At 37.5% G+C, this 19635-nt stretch overlaps 2 protein-coding genes across 2 annotated transcripts in view; both read left to right on the top strand.

Annotated features, from left to right (window-relative positions):
* The window catches only part of LOC127655666 (SH3 domain-binding protein 5-like), a 263875-nt gene that overhangs the window by 221679 nt on the left and 22561 nt on the right, over nt 1-19635 (top strand). The gene's annotated exons all lie outside the window — the stretch shown is intronic.
* On the top strand, nt 114-17707 carry LOC127655679 (CDC42 small effector protein 1-like). Its single transcript, XM_052143603.1, has 5 exons — nt 114-228; nt 2186-2505; nt 8877-8981; nt 15450-15528; nt 15623-17707. Exons 2-4 carry the CDS (start codon nt 2443-2445, stop codon nt 15516-15518), a joined length of 237 nt encoding a protein of 78 aa, XP_051999563.1. The 5' UTR covers nt 114-228; nt 2186-2442; the 3' UTR covers nt 15519-15528; nt 15623-17707.

Below are 19635 nucleotides of genomic sequence, written 5' to 3'. Positions count from 1 at the left end.
AGATCATGTGTACTTTTCTAGTTAAATCTTGAATCTAAATATAGCCCGTTGGTGGCGCTGGTGGTCTCTGGTTTGGAGAATGTTTAGTATTTCCTCATATTAAGGGGGGAAACTTCAACCACACCTCGGCGATTTGGGAAACACCAAGTCATTTACACTCTCAGCTCTCTCCATAAAAGAGACGATTCATTCCTCTCTTTCAGCCCGGGACTCTATTTTACATTGAAGGTAATGTATTTTGGTATATATTTATATAAGAAAAGGAAACTTTTCCGAGTCTCGGTTGAACTTTTTCAATTCATTTGAGTTGCTAACATGGCTGGTAGCGAGCGAGTTGAGTTTTGGTTTTTTTGCAAAACTTTTATCTGTTGTTCAGTTTTAATAAAATACACTGCCAGTAAAAAACGTGAGACAAGCGAGATTAGCCGAAAGACTCACTGACAATGTAATAATCATCGGCGTACTGGTCTTCATGTTTAAACAAGTCGATGGGAGGGAAAAATTTCAAATACTTTTATAAACTTTCACACAGTTGTGTTTTATCCTTTAAACTTCCTCCAAGTTGTTGGCGTTTACTACTTACAGCTGAGGTGTTTTGTTTGTGAAGTTTATAAACTGTATTTTTACTGGTTAGGGTTAGGGAAATGTGACTAATATGTTGGGATATAACATGCTATTAAATAAATGTGTCTATTGCTTCATCATTACATTTATTTATCATGGATTACATGCATTTCTGCCTGGGCCGTAACAGTTATATTAGTGAATTCTTGTAAACTATCAATATTGTGTGAAAAGACCTAGATAAGCTGCCTGTGATGCTTAAAATGCTAAGTAGACCGTTCATTTCGTGAACAAAGATTGGTTTATGTTGACATTCATACTTTTCTTTTCTTTCACAAAAATTACCATGATTATAATGATTTTTTGGACATGGCGCCATGACAATACCATGTCATGAAGCCATTTGGTGTACTATGTAAATATCATGGTACAAGACTATGGTAAAAGGACGATGGCATATTCATGTAATAACATCACAGTACAATGGTACTGCAAAAGTATGTTCTTTCTTTCTTTGCTTCATTTAAGGTCCTACTATACGTTTTGGGATTTTAACTTTCCTTTAGTGGATCATATAGCTGTTTGTGCTTGTAAAAGGTCTACAAAGTGTTTTCTTCACTGCGAAAGCAAAATCCCTTTGTATGGATTTCCAAAGACAGACGAATTGAAGAATCAGTGGTTAAAAATAATTTTTACCACTATTCCTCAACAGTACAATGACAATAATGAGATTGTCGTTCTCAATAGTCTTTAACAGTGGTAGAGTGAGTAGGTTTACTGTAATGTTACAGCCATTATCCACGGTAGTCCACGGATAACTTGCTCACTAATGGGGCTTTTCCACTGCATGGTACAACTACTGGACCCTGCTCAGTTTTTGGGGGTTTTCCACTGTGGATAGTACCTGGCACATTTTTTAGTACCACCTCGGTCAGGTTCCAAGCCAGCTGAGCCATCAAAACCCTGCATATCACTGATTGGTCAGAGAGAATTGTCACTACCATCGTCACTGGATTTTCAACACGGGACATCAACCCGCTAGTTTTAAAGTTAGCTACAGCAATAGCAGTATCATTGGTTCACGTGACTTTCGAATTGTAAAAAGAAATGGCTGTGCGCAAAACCACGCCGTGGTCAAAAAACGAGGTGTAGACGTTCCTCTCGTTAGCAATGAACAAAACGAAAACCATTACATTTCTGACACACACTCTAAGCGGTTGACCAGTCACAACAGACTGGGCCAGCTGACCAATCAGAGCAGACTGGACTTTTTGCAAAGGGTGGCTTTAAAGAGACAGGAGCTAAAACAGAGCATTTCAGACAGAGGGTGAAAAGAGGTGCTGCAGCAATGTAAAGTATTTGAATAATAATGTTTTTTGAACATTTAAGCATGTAAACCTATTCTAGTAGACCCCCAAAATAAAATTATGAACCTGTAAATGAGTATAATATGGGCTTCTTAAATATCATATTTTCCTGACTGTACAGATGACAGATTTGCTTTTGTTGTTGTCTGTGTCAGTTTTTGTTTTGTATATTGGAAAATGAATGTATGCATGTACGACAGATTCATGTGTGCTTCACTAAAATCTATCTTTCTCTTTTATCTTTCGTTCGACAGATTCTAATGAAACAGCAGAGCCTCACATAAACAACACAATCCCAGAATCAACTGGATAATAATATAGCTGTTGGAATAAGGGATCTTGTATATAATTACGACAAAGACACAAACAAGGAATCTGTTAGTGAACAGGACAGAGGTTTTTGGATGAGCCAAGGCTTATATCACTAAGTGAAGAGGATTAGATTCTCTCTCCATCTCTTCTCTAAACGGCCTACAGGGTGGCGAGAGAGAGTGGGAATTCAAACCGGTGCATGCCGGAGATGAGTGCGTTCTGGCATAAGATCGGCTGCTGTGTGGTAGCCAAACCCCCTCCGGTAAGTGTCTCATTTGGATCATTATTTCCAAACTTTTTTATGTGTTATGTACCTCCACAGGTTCAAGGTTATTTCCGTTTTGTACACTAAAGCAAAATTAGAATAGTCCAAGTATCCATGGAACCTACCTAAGTACACATACCCATGTTGCAAATCACTGTTCTTGATTTGTCTGATAGATTTATAGTTTATTTAGTTCTCAGTGAGACACTATAAACAAAACATTTGAATGTAAACTGTTTTTGCACAGCAATGGTTGGCTTGTGAGAATTAGCATGTATCATGGGTACTGGGCTCCCTTTTGGTCAACATCTGGACTAATTTAATCAATTACCCCATGGCTCAGTCATTTGGCCCTTATGGGATTTTTGTGTGCACTAATCACGCGAAGAGTGACTCAGACTGGTTCGGCAGTTTAAGACAGAAAAGAAACCTTTCAGCTGATGTGAATGTGACCCAGATATCCTAAGGAGTATGTTAGGAGGGCAAATGTTTTTTGGGAGCAAAGACAGACGTGAAACACAGATGTACAAAGAATGATCTGTCATAGAAAGCTCCACGGGTAAATGTGCAGAGTTAGTGGTAGCCTTGGCCTCCAGGACTTTGTGTGTCAGTAAGCTAAAGAATCTCATTTGAAAATTTATCGGATTCAATCATAAAGGGTTGAGAAAAATGATTCTGTCAAAATTACTCATCCGCATGTTGCTACAAACCCCTAAGACTTACTTGCTTCTGTGGAACACAAAAGCAGAAGTTCAGCAAAATGTTGACACTGCTCTTTTTCATACGATGAAATCATATAGTGACCACAGTCCTTCAAGCTCCAAAAAGGACTGAAAATGCCATAAAATAACTCTATATGAATTGTTCCAACCCCTTTGAAGCAATAAGATAGCAGACCAAAATGTAAGTTGTTATTCAACAAAAAATATTCTTTCTGCTATAGCTCTTAAACATTTGTCGTGCTAGTGCAAATTTAATTTAGGTGCCACACCAGGTTTGACCTCAAAGACATCAAATGTTATTGACCACGTTTACATGCTCTTAAAAAAACTAAATGGTTTATTCCAGGGTTTTTGCAGTAAGTGGTGTTCTGAAACATTATGTAAACAAGAACGCAGATTTCCTTACGCTGTTTAAGTGATTAAGAGAAAGCGGTTTAACACACCCAGGTTTCTCACAGAGATCACGGCTTAATGTGGCCATGCAAATGCTTAAGCGCCATTCTAACAGATTTTTGAGGAGCATGCGTACGTGAACAGACTGGATAACAAGGGTCATAGGATGGAGCCTGACAACAAGTCAACAAATGGAAAGAATTCAACATTTCTGGGTGTACAGAAAAGCATATGCACTATAAACTATACCCATTTTGTTACACCAATGTAAAATTTAGACTGTCCCTCATGCTTGCATACATGCATCCATATATTGGGGAATCCCGGAGTTTTACATAAGTGGAAAACCCCAGTATTGTAATATAATTCCGCTGTAGGGCGATAGAAATTTAAGGTTACAAACAAAGCAACAACTCTGGAATGTCTAGCAACTGAGAATAAAATAGTTAAGTCTTCCTCGGATACCATGTTTGTTATTTACCGAAGCGTCGTGGGGAAATTACGTTGCTGTGGAGAAAGCGGATTACTGACCGAGCCACATGTATTAGGGAGTAAAGCATACCCCGCTTATACAGTCCATGTAAACCGGAATGCTACTTTTTCGCAATACGCCGATTTCTCACAATAAGCCGCTTACTGATGTCTATGTAAACTTAGTCACTGCTGCTTGCATGTATTTCAGTCGACTGGGACACTGAATTTTAATCAAGGATGAATTATGAAAAGTTATTGTATTGCTTCAAATACTTGGAATAAAGCACATGAGTCATATTGACTACTATTTTGGCACTTTAATGGACATTTTTGGTCCTTTTTTGATAATGGCATCATCTAGACACTGTCTGCTTTGATTTTGTATAGAAGAGCAAGCTTGGGCATTCTGCTAAACATCTGTGTTCTATGGAAGAAAGAAAATCATATAGGTACAACATAAAGGTGAATAAATGGTGACAGAAATCAAATTTTTTAAAGTGAACTACTTTTGTCTTGCAAGTAGAAACAATCATGTTTATATTTCTAAAATTGCTTGCATATTTGACTAATTATCTGGATTGTGGTTTTGAGCCAATGATGACTGACCCAGGTTTACCATGGGCTCCTGTAACAATGACAGGGAGTTCTGAAGGGAAGCTGGCTCCTCCGAGCTGGGAGTGCTCATTCTTTTCCTCCCTCCTTCCTCTTTTTTATTTTTAGGTTCTTGTTTGTTCTCTTGTTGAGTGGGGGGAGAGGCCAGACAGCAGTGGGCATCTGAAGTAACAAATGTTACATCCCAGCACATGAGCCATTTTAGATAAAAATGATTAGGGTTTAGATTAACTATTGCTTTACATCAGAGAAGGTGATAAGGACTCAAGTATGTGCTGTCATTTTGCTATGACATGGGCCATTGAATATAAAAGATTCTGAAAATAAACACCTTTGTGGTATGTTTGGAGTTACATAATAGACTAATTATTCATTTAGAAGGTGTAGATGTAGTTTTAGGATGAAATATCTTAGTATAGATAATTACTTAGTGTAAAGGTATATAATTGTTTAGACTAATTCAGTGCAGTGTATGTTATGCTGTTATTATGCTAAATGTGCTTCATTCACTGTTGGCAGACAAGTAATGGCAAGTATGCCAACTCCCTTACTAAGGCACATGATCTCATCAAAAATGATTCTGGTTGTTTATTTAGGTACTGTTTAGATTTATTTATATAATCTTTCAGTAACTCCACATAGTCAAGGTCTGGGAAATATGGGAGTTCGAGGAAATGTGGATCATATTCTTGGGAATTTCACATCTTCAAGGTGACATTGAGTGTGCCAAGATGGATAGATGCTTTTATTAATACCATGAGGAAAAAATTAGTGCAATAGCAGCCTGCTGTTATTGTATGCATAAAGCAACAATACAAAACCAAATGTAACAATGGATATAAGGAATTGATCACATACACAATAATGGTTATTCGAAAACCCAAAGTATACTTTGGTTTTGACGCAATGCTTCGTGTCTGCCTAGAGTGAAATGCTTGCTTGAAGTATACTTAATGTGACTGCGCGCATACACAGGCAGTTTACGCACGCACGCAATGACTGCTATGAGGTAATGTACTATTTATCTTGAAGAGTTCAGACCCAAAATAATTTCTTTAAATTCCTTCAGGCTCGAGTTATACAAATGCAGGTATCTTCTGACCTCCTCACACATGCGCTCTTGACATGCACATCCACTGTTGTTGTTTCGACAATCGTCTCCTGATATTAAGCAGTGATTTTCTAGCACTTCTTCATGACAGCAATGGCTCAACTGTGAGTGTTGCCACCTTGTGGACCCACTAATTAGTGCAAATAATTCCAGGAGCATACTGTGCGTTCAGAGTACATGCTGCTAGAAATATCGGGCCAAATGCATTAAGCAAAGATCTTCTATACCGAGATAAAACCTCCATGCTTTTATCATAGGAGAAACTGTAACATCAAATAGTTTCTTACGACAGCAAGTCACCATTTGGGGATACAATACAAATTAATGGGGAAACTGTAGACTGACATCTACCTGTCGCAAAATTGTCATAGTATTCTCGAATATAACAGCAATTTTATCATTGTAAACTCCACACATAGTTCATTCAAAATTTATTGTTTAATGTAAAACTAGGGCTGGGCGATAAAACGATATAAATTTGTATTGTGATAAATAAACTCCATGATATCGACGATAAGCTGTTGAGTCATTTTCGATATTTAGCCTGTGTTCTACATCTAGACATGCGTGTTGCTAAAAACACTAAGTTTTGGCTTTCTTATCGTATGTTTCCACTGGCGCGTGCTGAGCGAATGTGAGCAAGTGCTTTCAATTCTGGAAGCCGAGCGTCAAGCTCACGAGCCTTTAATAATAAACAAATAGATTTCAAATTTTTTTAAATTATTCAGATTTCATAATCTCTGACAAGGATGAAAGACAAAACAATTACTAGTTTGTAGCCTAGTCTTTCTCACTTTAATGAAAATAGAAAAATGGTCCATTCCGACTTTTCAATTTTCAAATGTTTCTCTCTGGAGATACCCCTGAACCACCATACAGTATCATTCCTCAGTCACAAGTGCTTCAATGCCCCCATACTTGGATATCTGTATGTAAAGAAATATGAAAATAATTTTAATGTAAAAAAATATATATATACTGTCATTATGATTCAAAATGAGCAGATCATCTTATTACATTCATATCCAACTGCACTCAATTGATAAACTCTATAAAATATTGTAATATTTTCATAGAAGATCCCTCAGACACCACTGCATTGGTTGTGTCTGGGCCCCAACACAGTTTGTTTTGTCAGACTATTTAGACTGTTTAGGATTTAGTTTTCTCTTCTTTTTTTGGAAATTAAAAAGAATTTGCACATGTGATTGAATATCGTGATAAATATCGATATCGAATGATATGAAAAATAATATTGTGTTAATATGTTTTGCCATATCGCCCAGCCTTATGTAAAACATGTTGAAGATTAGCAGACAGGTGGTCAATTCATTAAGTGATTAGCTATTTCCTTACAAAAGCAGTTTATTTAGCATACTGAAGCATCGGACCCACTTTATATTAGGTGGCCTTAACTAATATGTACTTAACCGTTTGATACAATGTACTTATTATGTACTTAGATGTAGTTGCATTGCAATTGCATTTAAAGTACTTGCATTTAATTACATTTGTAGTTACACTATTAACTTTATCCCTTATCCCAACCTAACGCTTACCCCAAAACCTAACACTAACCCCTTATTCTAACCCTACCCTTACCTCAACCTCAGTAGCAACAAATGTGGGAATGTTGCAGAACAACATGTAGTTACACAGTAAATACATAGTCTTGTATGTATTAAATATTTGTACATAGTAGTTAAGGCCACCTAAGATAAAGTGTGACCTAAGCATCTCCTACATCAACATCCATTTAAAAAAAAAAAAAGACAGCCTTTTGTCTCCTTGTCAGTTTATCGCCCATAGAATGTCTATGGGACCGCCGCGTGATACATTGCTATGCTAAACTTGAACACCTAGCCTTCACGTCTGACCGAAGTATACTTTGGGCTTACGTGACTAATGGCACTTTTCCACTGCATGTTACAGTTCGACTCGCCTCAACTCTACTCGCTTTACTTGTCTGAGCTTGCATTTCCATTGCAGTTTAGTGCCACCTCAATGTGGGTGGGATTATAGGCTGATCGCCATAGTGGCGCTGCCTCTACTGCCGTGACATCATCTTAAACACGACACAAACTGACCAAAACAATAACACGACCGCTAGCTGTTAGCTACTAGCTCATTGTGCTGCATAAAGCAGTTGTTGCATGGTGATTTTACACAAGTTTAAAACAACAAGGCCTGGTTGTTTTAGAAGCAAGATTCCGGTCGCTGGTCAACTTAATAAAGTGAAGCTTTCAAGCAGAGTATAGATTTAACATAACAAAACATACCATCCTCCTGGATGAACCCCAGTCCAGGTCACTCTCCCTCCCATTGCTCGCCGGTTTAGATAGCATCCATTTGGTCGACCACTTCCACTTTTTCTTGATGGTTCTGTAGTCACTTTTAAGTTTTGTTTTTGTACTCTTCCCTACAATGTTGGTAGGTCCAGTGGTTGCTATTTTTGGCCAAAAGCTGATACACTTCCTAAGAGACTTTTTCGTTTTGCTTATTGCTAACGAGTGGACCATCTGCACCTCGTTTATTGACCATGGCGTGGTTTTGTGCACAACCATTTCTTTTTTCACAATTCAAAAGTCGAGTAAACAAATGATACTGCTATCGCTTTTACTAACTTTAAAACTGGCGGGTTGATGTCTCATGTCGGAAATCCAGTGATGGTTGTAGTGACGATTCTCCCTGACCAGTCAGTGATCTGCAGGATTTTGATGTCACATTTAGTATCAGCTCGGCTCGCTTGGAAACTTGACCGAGATGGTACTAAAAAAAGTATCAGGTACCAGGTATTATCCACTGTGGAAAACCCCAAAAAAGTGGTACCGTGCAGTGGAAAAGCCCCATAAGTCTGTGATCTAGATTTAGGTTTGGCTGAAAGTCATATGAGAGCAAGTGTCATCAGTGTCATCACTCAGTGTCCTTATGTTATTATCAATACTGTACTTATTTTTTTCAACTCATGGGGGTGTATATAATGATGTTTACCTTTTTTCCCATCCAGTGCATTGCTTTATGCTGTACTCTCATTAATATAAGCTTAATCTTCACAGAAAAAGAAATGGAGGAGAATTGATCGTAGCATGATCGGAGAACCCACAAACTTCGTCCATCTGACACACATAGGCTCAGGTGAAATGGCAGATGGCAGGCAGCCGGTAAGATATATTTCAGTGTTTTAGTACAGTGAAAGTTTTAGTCTTGACTGTGCATTTGTCTCAAACAGGGCTACTGTTACTGGAATTTACAATATCAACTGGCAGCAACTACTAAATCTTTTTAAAATCCCCATTGATGATCCCCATCAAAATCCCCAATTCTTGCTCCCTTTCCCTTTCGCTTTTACACAATCACACTACCACTGCACCTGACAGTCGTTTAAACATGTCCTGTTGTCTCAATTGTAACTGCCTATATCATGTATGTGGGAGTTCTGCTAATGAAATGGTCTCTCTGTGCTGCCAACCCCTTGGGCTCTAGACATTCAGTGTTAATACACTTCACAGTTTTATATAAAGCATTTTCGTCATAATGAAGTTACATGATCTATAGATGTTTTTTTATGTTAGTCTTTAATATGTTAGTCTTTCAATTAAGAATTAAAGAATATTTTGTATAAAGTATCATTATGTGGGCAGTTTCAGAACTTAAAGCAGAACTAGACATTTGCTGTGTTCGAAATGGCATACTACCGTACAACGTCTACATTTAGTCATTTAGGAGACGTTTTTATCCAAAGCGACTCACAAATGAGACACATAGCAAGCAATTTGTTATACAAATCTGCAATATAGGACTACCAATTTCTCATAGTGACTGGAGTAGTAAATATGTTAGCACATAAGTGACAAGGAAAGGATTTTTTTGTTTTGTTTTTTGTGCAGTGGTATGTGCAATTAGTGTTGGTTCGTTAAGTGCTCGTGGAACAGATACGTCTTCTGGTTCTTGAATGTTGAGGAGGTAGCAGCAGGTCGTGTGGACGTTGGAAATTCATTCCACCACAGAAGAGCAGAGAAAGTGAAGGATTGTGAAATAGACTTTGAGCCTCTTTGTGATGGGACCACCAGGCATCGCTCATTCATAGACTGCTGAGAGTGAGTTGGAGCATAGACCTGAAGAAGTGAATTGGAGTAAGAGGGTGTGGTTCCATTGGCTGTCCTGAAAGCCAGAGTGAAAGCCTTGAATTTGATGTGGGCAGCTAAAGGTAGCCAGTGGAGTGAAATCAAGAGTGGGGTGACTTAAGCCCTTTTTGGCTGATTGAAGGCCAGACATGCTGTTGCATTCTGGACCATCTAAAGTGGCTTAATTGTGTTAGTTGGAAGGCCAGCCAACAGAGCATTGCAATAGTCCAGTCTTGAAATGACCAGAGCTTGGACCAAGAGCTGTGTTGCATTTTCAGACAGGAAAGGTCTGATTATCTTGATGTTGTAAAGCACGAATCTGCAAGACCAGGCGGTTGATGAGATGTGTGCGGTGAAATTAAGCTGGCCATCTACCACCATTCCCAGGTTCCGGGATGTTCTAGTTGGTGTTAGTGTAGTTGAATCAAGATGACAAGTGAGGTTGTGGTCAACAGATGTTTTGGCTGGGATCATGAGGAGTTCTGTCTAGGCAAGGTTGAGCTTAAGGTTGTTCCTTCATCCATGCTGAATTGTCCTACTGTCTCAGCTCGTATCTCTGCCTGCCTCTCGGACATTTCATCCATGCTGAAATGTCCGAGAGGCAGGCAGAGATACGAGCTGAGACAGTAGGATCATCAAGCTGGAATGACAGGTAGAGCTGCGCATCATCTGTGTAGAAGTGATTGGAAAAGTCATGTGCCTCAATGACCGGTCCCAGTGATGTTGTGTACATAGAGAAGAGGAGGGGCCCAAGCAGTGATCCTTGAGGAACCCCAGTGGTAAGCTGGTGTGCCTTGGACACCTCTCCAGCAGACCTTGAACAATCTGCCAGTGAGATATGACTGAAACCATCCTAGCACAGTTCTTGTGATGCCTAGGTCAGAGAGGGTGGACTGGGGGATCTTGTGGTTCTTGTGGATCTTGTGTGTCGAAGGCAACAGACAAGTCAAGGAGGATAAGGATGGATGATTTGGAGTTAGCTCTCGCCAGTCAGAGGGTTTAAGCTACTGACAAGAGGGCAGCCTCTGGTTGAGTGTCCTTTTTTGAAGCCAGACTGATGTTTGTCAAGTAAGTTGTTCTGTGAGAAAAAAGTAGACAACTGGTTGAAGACAAACTCTTTGAGTTTGTGTGATACTATTTTTACTATTTCTGCCATACATATGACAGAAGCAGTTAGGATTGGTATGCCATTCCGAAGAGTAGGATGGGTTGGGATTACCACATAAAATAACTGGAGACTGTAACTGCATGCATTTGTTTGGACATATAATTTGAACAAGAAGTAAATGAGTTTTGCAGGACAAAAGCCTAATGATTTAAGTCACCTTTAGAATATCTGAAGGCAAGTTAGAACAGGAGTAGGATAGAACAGGAGGGAAACTTTGTCAGTAATTTAATGTACATACAGTACAGTATTTGCCCCTATCCTGATTTCTTGTGTTTTTGAGTATATTTCATACTAAATTATTTTAAAAATTCAAACAAAATGGCATTCTTAGTACACACAAAATACAGTTATTACATGTTATTTATTGAAGCAAAAAGTTATCCAATACGAACTGGGCCTGTGTGATAATGTATTTTCCCCCCTTAGTTACTAATTCCCCAAATCTATGAAACTGCATTCATAATGGGTTTCAACTGGACTAGATCCACCCAGGCCTGATTACTGCCAGCCCTGGTCAATCAAATCAGGGCTTTAAATAAATAGGGCTTTTTCAGCAGCATGCAGTTGGCTAAAAGGTCTCACCTTCACACACAAAAGCCAAGGACAAAATCCAAGGAACTGCAGGCCACTCTGGCATCAATAAAGGTCACTGTTCATGACTCCACTATCAGAGAGACATTTGCCTAAAATGGCATCCATGGAAGAGTGCCGGCGAAAATCACTGCAAACGCAAAAGAACGTTAAGGCTTGTCTACATTTTTCCAAAACACACCTTGATGATGCTCAAAGCAATTAGGAGAATGTTCTATGGACTGATGAGTCGAAAGTGGAACTGTTTGGAAGACAGGGGTCCTGTTACATATCGCATAAATCAAACACAGAATTTCACTAAAAGAACATCATACCTACGGTCAAGCATGTTGGTGGTAGTGTGATGGTGTGGGGATGCTTTCGTGCTTCAGGGCCAGGGCGAATTGCAATAATTGAGGGAAACATGAATTCTGCTCTCTACCAGAAAATCCTGAAGGAGAACGTCTGATCATCAGTCTGTGAGTTGAAGCTCAAGCGCAACTGGATTATGCAGCAAGACAATGATCGAAAGCATAGGAGTAAGTCCACCTCTGAATGGCTCAAAAGAAGCTAAATTTAGGTTTTGGAGTGGCCTAGTCAAAGACCTGACTTGAACCCGATTGAGATGCTGTGGCAGGACCTTAAACAAGGCAGTTCATGTTTTAACACCCTCCAATATGGCTGAAGTAAAGCAGTTTTGCAAAGAAGAGTGGGCCACACCGTTGTGAAAGTCTGATCTCCAGTTACTAGAAGCGTTTGGTTGCAGTTGTTGCTGCTAATGGTGGCACAACCAGCTATTAAGTTTAAGGGGGCAGTTCGTTTTTCATACGGTGATGGATAACTATTTGAAAACTGTATTTTGTGTTCACTTTGATTGCCTTTGTTTTATGTTATATCTCGTTTGAAGATCTTAAACAATTTAGTATAAATAATACACAAATGTAAGAAATCAGGAAGGGGCAAATACTTTTTCACATCACTGTAGTCTTTCTATAAAATACACTATTATTACAAAAACTAATAGCGTAAAGACATTGTTAGTCTTAATAGATTTGCCAATATTTTTAATGTGAATATAACTGCAGTAAAAAAAAAAAATTTGTAAGGATGATGTGCATTTGTCTCTCCTCTTTACATGATCAGTGCTGTTTATAATGTCAGGGCTGTCTAGCCATTGGAGAGATTTGACTTTCCATTTAGCACTTGAGTAGAACATTCTCTTTAGAATTAAAATGGTTCTGGTTCACATAAGTTTTCTGACGTGAATCATGCGGCTTTGCGATTGTTGTAGCAAAGTAGATTATTATTTACATCTAATCTAAATAATAAACCTGCTGTTTTGCTTCTTAAATGAACTAAATGTGCTGAATGTCTAGGACATGTTAATGAAGTGAGACTTGTGTAATATATTAATTGTGTACTCATTGGGCTGTTGAGTTGTCAAAAATAAAAGAATTTGGATTTACCTAATCCTGCAGCTCAAGAGAGAGAGACTGAATACCTGGGCTGAAGAAAAGCAGACTGCAACTTGTTCAGAAGAATGTTGGCAAGTGGCCCGTCAGAGAGAATAGAGCTCTTTAAATGAAGAACTGTTCGTCAAGATCTTTGCAGTGGTCATTGAAAGCCAGAAAGGGTTTGACTTCACTTAAATGATTGACTTTTAAGTGGCCGCGCCGATCAATTGTTTCAGGAGAGTGAAAACAATACTCATTTCTTAAATGGTGTTTAATGGTGGATTTGGTAGTTTTATCAAAGGCTGGACATGTTTACAATACAGATAGCTGAAACTTACAATGATAAGCGGTATTGCGATAAGCGATATCAGCCTTTCATGCCCATGTGATGTGCCGAGCATTTAAAACAGGTGATTTACCTGCTAGATTTTCACTTGTGGTTCTGTTCTTTTGTGTTGTACTGGGAAATTGTGTATTGAATGGCCAGTGAGAAATGGCTTCCTCCTCGTTCTGCTGTGCGAATGAGTGTTCCTGCAAAATATGATGTAACAATGGGTGTGTCACAATGATGAGCTCTGTGTATGCAACAGGCTAGTTCACCCATGACAGATGTAGTATTTCAGCTCCAATTCTTGTAATATATGTGGATAGCACTACTTTCTTTTTTTTATTCCTCTCATGTTTATGCATAAAATGGTGATAATAATAATAATAATAATAATAATAATAACAATAATAGACTAGTAGCAGACTATCTGCATTGGCCAACAACTGTACCTGTTTGACCTGTTTTGAGCAAATATTGTGTGAAAGGAATTTCATTTCATCTATTTTGTGTGCTCATAAAAATTGTATTAATACAATGTATAATATAGAATATGGTAGTTTATTCTAAAACTTTGGACACTTTTAGCACTGTTATTTCAGTAAAGTCTTGTTATAAAGTATTTGTCTACTAACAACGGCGAACAGTGTATGTAATTGCATTGCAGGAGATTTGTCATTTTTTCTGAAAATCATGAAAATTCCCACCACAGTGCCATCTCAAAATCTGTATTTTGTTTAATAGAATTCTGTGGTGATAATGATGGAAATTACATATTGAATGTCTTTTTTCTCACTAAGGCTAATGTCATAACTATTTACATTTAATGTATCATAAGTAGGCCTACACACAAATACAAATTTATTTTGCATATTTTGGGCAAAATTACAGCTTGATTGGATAAAACCACTCTGCTCAAAAGTGGTTTACTTAGAATTGTATTTGTTGTCCTTAAACTTCACTGTCTCATATTATGCTCTTCATTGACACTTTTGTCGACTTGGTAAACATGTACATTAACTTTAAAGAAAAAAAAAACGATGTCTAGAATTGTTTGGTCTGGTAGAAATGACGTCACTGTGGGAAAGTTGTTATTTATGTATTTTGTTTTTTAATGATAGAAATAATTTTTAAATGATAAATATTTCAGTGATTTGTTTATTCGACTCTTTATTTAGATTAGCACAGTTTTAAACATGTTGTTTTTTTTATAATGGGTTTTCAGAGATTATTTTTGAAAGTTTAGGAAAAGGCTAAAGCCTCAAATAAATATATATATATATATATATATATATATATATATATATATATATATATATATCAATTAAAAAATAGCAAAATTTAATTATATAGGTATGGTAAAAACTTCTGTTTTAATTATATAAAAAAATTTAAATCCATACTATGCAAGTTTTTTTTTACCAGACCTTTCAAGCTCCAAAAATCACATGAAGGCAGCATAAAAGTAATGCGTACGACTCCAGTGGTTTAATCCATATCTACAGAAGCGATATGATAGGTGTAGTGAGAAACAGATCAATATTTAAGCCACATTATGAAAGTGAAAGGGAAAGTAGTGATTTTTAGTTAAAAAAAAAAAAAAAAAAGGATTGAAACATTGATCTGTTTCTTGATTACGTCGCTTCAGAAAACCTCTATAAACCACTGGAGTCATATGGATTAATTTTATGCAGCCTTTATGTGATTTTTGGAGCTTCAAAGTTCTGCTCACCATTATTGAGAGATAAGATATTCTTCTAAAAATGTTCATTTGTGTATAGCAGAAGAAAAAGTCTTACACATCTGGAATGGCATGAAAGTGAATAAATGATGAGACAATTTTCATTTTTGGGCAAATTTTCCCTTTAACTAATAGTTATGTTTTTGTTAAAGTTAGTGACAGGCACCTCTGTTTATGGACATAAGATGTAGTGTTGGTAATTATGCTCCTTTTCCTTGGCAGTAACCTGCTTATGTCTCTTTTGCAGTCTGGTCCGATCCAGGAACAAATGCGATCCAAAGTGCCACATGCTAATGGACGAAACAGCTTGTTATAGCCTCTTTACTGTGAGTATGCCTACACACACACATGCCTTCCTCATTCTCTCCATTCTATCTCACAGTCAGTCAGTTTGATCACAGACCATCATCTGTTCCCCAGGCTTTATTGATTTTACCCCAAGATCCTCAGCAGAACCAGGCCAGCTAGCAGCACTTTACCAGAATGGAAGACAGATACTGGCTTTACATCAACAGAACATGTTTCTGTGGCTGCCAACATGGATGTCACCTCTGCAGGGTTTTTTATGTTATGTATCCTCTTTTCAGAGGAAACATTTGCCCCCCCCCACACAAAGACTGATTTAGTAGATTTGGACCAGAATGTATGAGAATGTCTGGAAAAAAGTGTGTGTGTAATGTGCATTTGACTGTGTTAAGACACTGGCAGTGCTTGTTGTAGAAGAGGAAAGGCTCTTATCACGGTAAAACAGGGGACTATTTGACTGCCTTCCTACACTTATAACTGGCATGTTTGTCATAGTCTATCATTGATAAGGATGTGTGCAAATGTGTGTTTGCTTTTCTTTTGTAATGGAAATAATTTTCTCCTATAGCATTACAGTGTCTCTAACTGCTTGCCATTAACAGTTGCACAAAAAAAAGTTGTTGTTTAGCATACGATCCAGTATGTGTATAGTAGATATACACCGATCAGCCACAACATTAAAAGCACCAGCCTAATATATTGTGTAGGTCCTCCTCGTGCCGCCAAAACGGCACCAACCTGCATCTCAGAAAAGCATACTAAGATGCTATTCTTCTCACCATAATTGTACAGAGCGGTTATCTGAGTTATCGTAGACTTTGTCAGTTCGAACCAGTCTGGCCAGTCGGAGTAAATTCTAGAAAAATCCCAGGAGATCAGCAGTTACAGAAAAACTCAAACCAGCTCCTCTGGCACCAACAATCATGCCACAGTCCACATCACATTTTTCCCCATTCTGATGGTTGATGTGAACATTAACTGAAGCTCCTGACCCGTATCAGAATTATTTTATTCACGGCACTGCTGCCACACGATTGGCTGATTAGATTGTTACATGGATGATTGTTGGTGCCAGACAGGCTGGTTTGAGTATTTATGTAACTGCTGATCTCCTGGGATTTTCACACACAACGGCCTGTAGAATTTACTCCAAATGGTGACAAAAACAAAAAAACATCCAGCGAGCGGCAGTTCTGTGGACGGAAATGCCTTGTTGATGTGAGAGGTCAACAGAGAATGGCCAGACTGGTTCAAACTGACAGAGTCTATGGTAAATTCTGTTATAATTAACACCCTCATTCCAAGTGTCATTTCAAGTATGTACAACATTCTTTATTTTGTGGTGGCTAAATGTTAGGTACTGAAAGCCTCGGTCACCATTCACTTTCATTGTATGGAAAAAAAAAAAAGATGCAATAAAAGTGATTGGTGTCTGACGCCTTCAGTCCCTAACATGAAACGAACATGAGGATGTGTACATGAAAGAATTTTCATTTTTGGGTGAACTACCCCTTTAAGAGATTCTATTTCTTTTTCTTTTTAGTTCTTAATGTCAGCACGTATGATATTGCATTAACAACCCCGACAGGATGGCTTTTATAGCGGTAAAGATTAACCCTCAAGTATTAGAAAAAGGCTTTGTTCTTGAACTTCACCTCCAGTAGCTATTAACTGTTTATCTGAGTTTAGACTTTGAACACTGGATATCAAGTCACTGCCCTTTGCAATTTAAACATCACATTTAGTCTCACTTTCACACGTCGAGCTCCACCCCACACTAGCATGAACACATGCTCGGTTTCCAGTAATCACACAGCATACCTCGTATATTTACTCTGTACTTTAAGTGTTTGGAGACTGTGTTGGGCTGAATTCTGCATGTTTGCTTGTAATTGTGACATCAATATCCCAAACTGTTATTTAGTTGTTTTTTCTAATTTGTTAGGATATATCATACATTTTGGTATAAAAAAAACATGCATAGTGAACATTTTGGGACACTGTTGGTTTAGACATTAAATGTTTTACTGTATTTTTAGTGAGGAGTTGTCCAGCATTGCTGTAGAATCACACTTCATTTTTTAAATGAAAACACAGAAGATTTCATCTCAGCCAAAGACCACAATATCTCAGTTAACTTGAATATAAATGTTGCCAACAGAGTTTTGCACCTTGGCTTTGTTTGTGTGTGCGTGATTGTTTGATTGTCATTTCACCTTAAAGCCAAAATGCTTTTAGAGCAAAGCACTCACTCTGCCCACCTTTTCTTTTATATATTTTGTTTCAATTCATTTTATTTTTTTTAGTTCATTAGTCCAGCTCTTGATTTTTTTATCAAATATAATGACATTGTGTCGTGTTGTTTGTGTCTTTTAATTTTTAACTTTTTGTTGTGCTTTGATTTGTAACAATACAGTTGCACAAAGAAAGGTCTGTTGGTTTTTATTAAGACACTTTAGTGATATTGTCTGGCAAAAAAGAAAAAAGTTTTCCTTTAAGTGTCATGATTTACACCAGCCTGGCTGTCCAAAGAATCACTTGAGGGGGAATGACAGGTTTATTTTAGCCTTTCCTTTTAAAAGGAAAGTTCTGGTTATATCAACTGCAGTTGTAGCACAATGTTGATTAACCTAGAAAATAATTTTGACTAATAAAGCAAAAATCAAAGTGATGGAAGTGAATTGGACATACAACTAATATTTTAGTGACAAAATATCTGTTCTTCATAGGTAATTTTAATGTGATAAAATCATTTACAATGTTTATTTGGGTTATGTTGTCATGGCAATTACGTTTTAATATTAAATGTAATACTTAATCATGTGAACACATGTTTACAAGAGATAGTTTACATGAAAATGAAAATTCTCATCATTTACTCCCTCTCATGCCATCCTAGATGTGTATGACTTTCTTCTGCTGAACACAAAGATTTTAAACGAATATTTCAGCTCTCTAGATCAATACAATGCAAGTGAACGGTGGCCAAAACTTTCAAGCTCCAATAATTACAAAGGCAGCATAAAAGTAATCCATACGACTCCAGTAGTTAAATCCATGTTTTTAGAAGAGATATGATAGGTGTGGGTGAGAGATCAATATGGTAGTTATTTTTACTATAAAGCTCCACCTTCACTTTCACAGGGTTAGGGTTATTGTGTCTTGATTTGCCCTTCACAAGTAAAGTTTAAAATATATGGGTAAAGATCAAATCCAAAAGCAAATTGTAACATGTTTACATTGTGACATTCATTAGCAGAGCCATAGCAAAGACTTCTGGGCCCCTTACCTGTTAAAATAATACAGTTTTGAATTTGTTGTGGGGCCCTTGAATCGTTATCATCTGCTACCCAAACAGTGCATGGAACACTGCCTAAAATGGTTGCGCAAGAAACCAACAAAAACAATGGATCTTGGGCGTAAAGACCTCACAACGGTACAGACCAAACTTTCATTTAATTTCCTTTCTCTTAACAATGGCATGAAACACTGCAAAACAGACTGTCAATTTAATGAATGTGTCCATTTCTAACAGTTATATATATATATATTGTTTTTCTTATAATACTAAACATACAGAAAGTATATAGGCCAATCTACTGCAAATATGGTAGTTATTCACATAACAGCTTTCTGTTTTATGAATATTATTAAACACAAACCTGGTGCAGAAAGAGAGTTACAACAGCAATATTATTTAACTCTCTATAGTCAAGTCATGATTCCGGTTTATGACTTGAATGCATGAAGAAAGAAATTTCACCTCTCAGCTACCTCAATTCCTCACCAAAGTTGGTTTTCTGAAAGGCACAAAATGTTCTTGACGATTTAAATAATTTCCCCTCCCCTTATTTGTTCTACAGAAATATGGCAAGCAGCAATAGTCAATCACAACAAGTGTTTAATAGAACCATTTATTGACATAAATATCATAGACATCCCTGTAGTATATGTCGGTTTTAAAAGTCCAGGTTGTATAAATATTTGCACATAAGAGTCTGTTAAATGCACTTTACAGGCAGCAGCTGCTGAGTAAAAGAAAACATTTCCCTGCAAAATTCCCCAAGAAAACCCTGCCCCATTATATATTCATATGTTAATATCAGGGACTAAAAACAGTTCAAGGA

The sequence above is a fragment of the Xyrauchen texanus genome, chromosome 15 (genome assembly GCF_025860055.1).
Source record: "Xyrauchen texanus isolate HMW12.3.18 chromosome 15, RBS_HiC_50CHRs, whole genome shotgun sequence".
In the NCBI taxonomy this organism is placed as follows: Eukaryota; Metazoa; Chordata; class Actinopteri; order Cypriniformes; family Catostomidae; genus Xyrauchen; species Xyrauchen texanus.
Note: the sequence above shows the minus strand (reverse complement) of the source record. Positions and strands in the feature narration are given on the sequence as shown.

Excerpts from the sequence above, each read along its gene's own strand:
- LOC127655679 (XM_052143603.1), top strand. The coding sequence starts at position 2,443 with ATGCCGGAGATGAGTGCGTTCTGGCATAAGATCGGCTGCTGTGTGGTA. Across the intron at positions 2,506-8,876 it reads TGGTAGCCAAACCCCCTCCG|AAAAAGAAATGGAGGAGAAT; the intron begins GTAAGTGTCTCA and ends TAATCTTCACAG. Across the intron at positions 8,982-15,449 it reads TGGCAGATGGCAGGCAGCCG|TCTGGTCCGATCCAGGAACA; the intron begins GTAAGATATATT and ends TCTCTTTTGCAG.